At 31.3% G+C, this 6207-nt stretch overlaps 1 protein-coding gene across 2 annotated transcripts; it reads left to right on the forward strand.

Annotated features, from left to right (window-relative positions):
* The first annotated feature begins 2390 nt into the window (after window positions 1-2390).
* LOC133792738 (UDP-glycosyltransferase 87A1-like) lies at window positions 2391-5633 on the forward strand. 2 transcript variants are annotated; one of them, XM_062230652.1, is made up of 3 exons: window positions 2391-2491; window positions 2626-3112; window positions 4502-5633. In XM_062230652.1, the coding sequence occupies exons 1-3, from the start codon at window positions 2480-2482 to the stop codon at window positions 5443-5445; spliced, it is 1443 nt and encodes a 480-aa protein (XP_062086636.1). In that variant the 5' UTR covers window positions 2391-2479; the 3' UTR covers window positions 5446-5633. The 2 variants fall into 2 exon arrangements, with proteins under 2 accessions (XP_062086636.1, XP_062086635.1); XM_062230651.1 differs by lacking the exon at window positions 2391-2491 and having other exon boundaries at window positions 2581-3112.
* Window positions 5634-6207: the final 574 nt, after the last annotated feature.

The raw sequence follows: 6207 nt of genomic DNA on the forward strand, positions 1-6207 counted from the left end.
AATACCACTCAAGTTATTTTGTGACAATAAGTCAGTAGTGTTGTATTCCAACAACAACATGAGCTCATCCAAGTCAAAGCATATTGACATAAAGTTCCTTGTTGTGAAAGAAAGAGTGCAGAGTGGACAGATATCCATAGAGCACATTGGGACAAACTCCATGATAGCGGATCCACTCACAAATGGATTACCAGCCAAGGTCTTTCATGAGCACACTGCTCATATGGGTGTTGTACTGGTTGATGATATCATGATTTAGTGGGATTTTTTATATTTTATTTGCTTTATGTTTGTTTCAGACATTTATGTATCGAGTTATTATCTGATCAGAAATGAAGTATTCAGACTATTCACTCTATTTTGTCATGTTTGATTCTGACCTCACTAAAGTTTAAGTAGGATCAGTTGGGAATAGGCATGTTTGGTTCACATTGCATGTAATCTCCATGCTACGCATCCATGAATGATCTATGTCATTTGAATAGTGTGACCATTGACGTGTTTAGTCATGATTAATATGATAAAGACTGCTTTGATTCTATATGGATATGGTTGATGGACAAGATTGTTAAAGAATACATTTATATGATAGCAAATTTTGAGCTCATAAGGTTATACATTCATAAGGAAACATATGTTTCCCAAGTGGGAGATTCTTGGATTAAAATCATATTATGGGCACATAAGTATTAATGTATGATGCTATTATAAAGTTTGATACAAAATAAAGTGACCAATTATGTTATAAGTATCATAGGGTATTAAAATGTCATGGAAATAATGTGTAGATACCATAAGTTGTATTTATAATTTGATGATGAGCCAAATTATAAATACCCAAAATTGATTTAATAATCAGTTTTTAATAAATAGGTAATAGTCCCCAAGAAACACAATTATTCGTATTCTCTCATTTCCCATCACAGAGAAATACATATAAGAAAAGTGTATTCTTGGAAGATCAATAACCTTATATGCAATCTCCATCAATGACTTCAGGTTAGTGCTTCCGCTCTCATGTTCATCTTCTTCTTTGATTTAGCAAATGTTCTATAGAACATGTTTTAGGGTTTATCATTTATGCACTTTTAGTAAGATGATTAACATCTGAAATATTATGTTAAATACTAATGTTTATGTGTGTTGCTTAAGTGTATTTTTATAATCGTAACACTTCCCACCATGACTTACCCAAAATCTTTTAAATTAATTTGTAAAACAAAACAATATCTCACCCTTTTCTGAAACTTCATTCCCTCCAAATTAAAATAAAATAAAAATCCAAATCTAAATACTATATTTAAAGCTCAACCCAATGGCTCTCTAATCTCACCAATCTCAAATTACCATTAATATTTGCTTTCTCCATTACCAGCACCATTTCAATGGAACCCAGTAATGCCCTTTTCGTCCACTCCCACAGCAACAACAAACAATATATCATTTCTCCCTAACAAAAGCCACACCCCATTTCAGAGAAGCTTCGCCAACAATCACTGCACTAGTCCTGCACGAATGAAAGCAATGTAGAACCTTTGGCACTTGAGACGGTTTGGCGAAAGAGAAAGAGTTGGCGTGTTCAAAATTGCAAGGGAGCTATGATGATGACAAGTACAATTTGCTTTATATATAGAAGCATTAACAAGAGTAAAGTTGTCAGGAAAATATCAAGTGAATACGTACGCTCACGCATGTATAATAGGTAGAAGAGTAAATAGTATTTTATTGAAATATAAATTTGGTATCATATATTTTCAATAATGATTATATAGTAAATTTGAAATGGTACTCATTTAGTACAATTTGTTATATGAAAATACATATTTTGGTACCTTGAATTTAAATTTGGTCAATAATTATTTTTTCAATATGATTAAATTACTCTCAATTAAAAATAAATAAGTAATCAAAATTTATTTAAAAGACAACTTTAACAAGTGTCATATTTTTATTAGTCCAGTTTATAAATTTTTTTAAATTACAAAAGTAATTAAAAATATTAGTCAATTAATAAAAAAAATAACATAATTAAAAAAAGAGTGAAAAAAGTAATTCAAAATATTAGTCAATTAAAAAAAACAAAAAAATTATTTTAATTATTTTACTTTTTTCGTAATTGTGTTATTTTGTTTTTATTAATTAAAATATATTTTTAATTATTTTTATAATTTAAAAAGATTATAAGTTTGACTAAAAAAATATGATATATTTTGGTTACTTATTTATTTATAATTGAGGTTAATTTAATTATACGAACAAAAATTATTGATCAAATTTGAATTCATACTATCAAAATATGTATTTGAATAAAATATATGATACTAAATAGATACAATTTTAAATTTCAAGGTACTAAATTATTATTATTGAAAACATAAGTTATAAAATATGTACCCAAACTATAAATTCGATTACTCTATCACTACTTTCACAAATATTCGTCACAGATATTTTGCTCGAAGAGCTTGGACTTTAACTTATGCAAAATAAGGTTTTTGTTTTATGTTCTCTCTCGTCTTGAATTATATTAGCTGCCATGTTTTCAAATATTATATATATATATATATGTATTTTTTTTTTTTCTATTTATAATTATTTCTTATGTATGCCCTTGTGAATGATCAGGCAACCACGGGAACCATGGCCTGCCACGTGGTGGCAATGCCCTATCCAGGTAGAAGCCATATCAACGCCGTGATGAACTTGTGCAAGCAGCTGTCCTCTCGGGTCAAATACGACATCCTCATCACCTTCGTCGTAACGGAGGAGTGGTTCGGGTTGATCGGGTCGGATCCGAAGCCCGATAACATCCGATTTGCCACCATACCCAATGTCGTGCCCTCCGAGCATGTACGCGCAGAAGACTTGAGTGGCTTTTTTGAAGCGGTGTCGGCCAAGTTGGAAGCTCCCTTTGAGGAGCTGCTTGATGGCCTTCATGGACCTCCGGTGAAGGCTATCATAGCTGATAGCATAATGGCTTGGCCCATCCATGTTGGGAACAAGAGGAATATTCCGGTAGCTTCGTTCTGGCCACTCTCCGCTTCTATGTTTTCGGTGTTCTATCACTTTGATCTTCTCAAACAAAACGGCCATTACCCAATTCAAACCCCAGGTAAGTTTTTTTTTTGTCGGCTTATTATTTTGTTTGGTTTCTTTCAGTCGAATTAATTGTAGAAAATGATTGTTCGTTTTTTTTAATCTCTTATATGTTATATATGGTCGTACTGTTCTTTAATTGTTATAAGTTAATTTTCTGCACTACCAAGTAAGAGAATGCTCTTTGCTTTTTATTTTTTATTTTTTATTTTTTTATTTATTAAACTTAGAAAATTTTAATCTACCACAATAGCTAGATATTAGTCACTTTCAGTAACCACGTTCATTACAATTTTTAACTGCGTTTAATATAGTGATATCATTATCTATCGGCATTTAATTCAATTGCTTTGGATATTAGTCACTTTCAGTAATTACGTTGATTACAATTTCTAGGGTAAACAGTAACTGGAGTCCCATACTTTATTAATTGTATGACTTTGGTTATCAACTTTTATTTTGTAGCAATTAGTAAAAGAAAGATTTGAAAATAAAAAAAATATTATTTTTTTTTGTTAAAACTCTATTTTACCCTTATTAATTGGGATATATTTAATAAAATATAATTTTAGGGATCTAAGTGAGCCAAAAAATAAATGTTGATGATCTAATTGCTACAAAATAAATGTTAGAGACCTAAGTGATACAATTAGTAAAACTTGAGGACCCCAAATGCTATTTACCTCAATTTTTAACAGGGTTTAGAGCATCTCTAATGGAATACTATAAAAATTGTGTATATCTATTTTTAGCCAATTTTCATAAAATTGAACTCCAATAATGACCTAAAATATGTGTCAAATCTCTCCCATGCTAAAAATTGTGCAAAATTTAACACAAAATATAGCATCAATCAAATTTAGCCCACAATAAATATTACAATTTTTAATTACTTATTTGCCACTCAGTAATACAAATTATTAATTTTTTAATTTTTAATTTATCTTTTAATAAAAAAAATTCAATAAACATTAATAATTATATTGACTTTTTTTAGCTGATTTGCCCCTTGCATATCGCATTGGATTACAAATGCAAAAAATGAGTCAAATATATCATTCACATGTATTTTGAGCCAAATTTTGCATAAATTATACATCATTTACTGGGAATGGTCTTAATATAGTGATATCATCATCTATCAACATTCAATTTAATTGCTTCATATTTATTTTAAAATAATTTTAAATTATGTGTTAATTATTTATTAGTCATATGAGAACATAAAATTTTAGTTTAGTAGTTACAATTTTAATCGATGTATAGTTTATTTATTTGTTTAACATAAATATTTTTTATGTAAATTATAATATTTTCCTAAGAATTTGAAATGTATATATTCAACATTTCTTGTTGATTTATATTAGCTTAATTTATATATACGCATTGGTTTGATAATGTACAGATACAGAGCGAGACGACACAATTGTAGACTATATACCAGGCATTTCTACAACTCGTCTCGCAGATATATCAGACCGACTTTTTCACAGTAACAATGAAAAAATGAGGGAATTAATAACAGAGGCTGTTTCCAAGGTAACCAAAGTACAATACCTTCTATCTACTTCGGTGTATGAGCTTGAATCACAAGTCTTTGATGTTTTGGTGCCCAAATTCTCTTTCCCCATCTACCCTATCGGACCTATCAGTATTAATAACCAGTTTCAACTTGAAAATCCTTCTAATGACAATACTAATAATATAAGAAGTGAAACTGTCCCAGAGTACATACAGTGGCTAGATTCTCAACCTAAAGTATCTGTATTGTACATCTCGTTTGGGAGTTTTCTTTCAGTGTCAGATACCCAATTGGATGAAATTGTAGCTGGGATAGGAACTAGTGGCGTAAGACACATGTGGGTGGCACGTGAGAATGTGACAAAGATTAAAGATGGTTGTGGTGATGTGGGGTTTGTGGTGCCTTGGTGTGAACAATTGAGGGTGTTGTGTCATCCTTCTATTGGTGGATTTTGGACTCATTGTGGGTGGAATTCTACTTTGGAAGCTATTTATGCTGGGGTTCCAATGTTGACTTTTCCTATAACTGCAGACCAACATTCTAATAGTAAGCAAATTGTTGAGGAATGGAAGATTGGATGTAAGGTTAATGATAAGAAAAAGATAGTATGTGCAGGGAGTGAAGAAATAAGTTTAGTAAGAAGAGATGAGATTTCGGAACTTGCCAAGGAATTCATGGATCCAGAAAGCAATGACACAAAACTGATGAGAAACAGAGTCAAAGAACTTCAAAAATCATGTCAACTAGCAAACTCCAAAGGGGGTTCATCCCACAAAAATCTTGATGCTTTTATTGAGAACATTTCACCAAGCAATTCAGAGACATAAGTTAGTAGTACGTTGTTCTGAGATAAAGCTATGAGTTATGTTGACAAATTTGTAATCGTCATTGTTTGCATTTTCACATTTCTTTAGTTTTTTTATATCAAGAAGGAAACAACTTATTTTGGATTTGCCATTATATGCAGATCACCATCATGCTCTGTAAGTACAATTCATTATATTTTATTACTCTTTTTTGGTCAAGAAGAATAGAAAAACTTCATTGAACAAGTGAACCAACCAATTACAAACAAACTTCAGCTACAAAAACTACAACAGACTATGACTGGCCGAACCAGACATTAATTACAAAGAAGCTTATGAATATACAATTGATCTTGAGCTGTATTAAGTCTGTTAGACACTAAGTAAAGCCTATGTTTAGTAGTGAATTTAATATCCTGAACCAAAGTCCAAACAGAGGAGGAGTAACCATCAAAGTAACATCTGTTTCTGTTGGCCCATATACTATAAATGGTTGCTGCAAACACCATGGTAAATATATTAGCCTTAGTACCTCTCCTAGCTCTAGTAAGCCAAACCAGCCAGCCCTTAAAATCCAAAGGCCAAGCTGCAAAACCCAACCAGTTAAAAATCAGATGCACCAACCGAGATGAAAGACAATACTCAAAAAACAAGTGAGCATGATTCTCCTGGTGGCTATCACAGACCGGACACAACAGAGAAATCAATGGGATATGCAGCCTATTAAGGTTATCCCTTGTTAGTAACTGAGAATTAATCACTTGCCACAGCATAAACCGATGT

This window comes from Humulus lupulus, chromosome 7 (genome assembly GCF_963169125.1).
Source record: "Humulus lupulus chromosome 7, drHumLupu1.1, whole genome shotgun sequence".
Lineage (NCBI taxonomy): Eukaryota > Viridiplantae > Streptophyta > Magnoliopsida > Rosales > Cannabaceae > Humulus > Humulus lupulus.

What these genes read in the sequence shown, in the direction of transcription:
- LOC133792738 (XM_062230651.1), top strand. Translation starts at nt 2,602, where the DNA reads ATGTATGCCCTTGTGAATGATCAGGCAACCACGGGAACCATGGCCTGC. An exon ending in TTACCCAATTCAAACCCCAG is followed by an intron (nt 3,113 to 4,501) that starts GTAAGTTTTTTT and finishes GATAATGTACAG; the next exon opens with ATACAGAGCGAGACGACACA.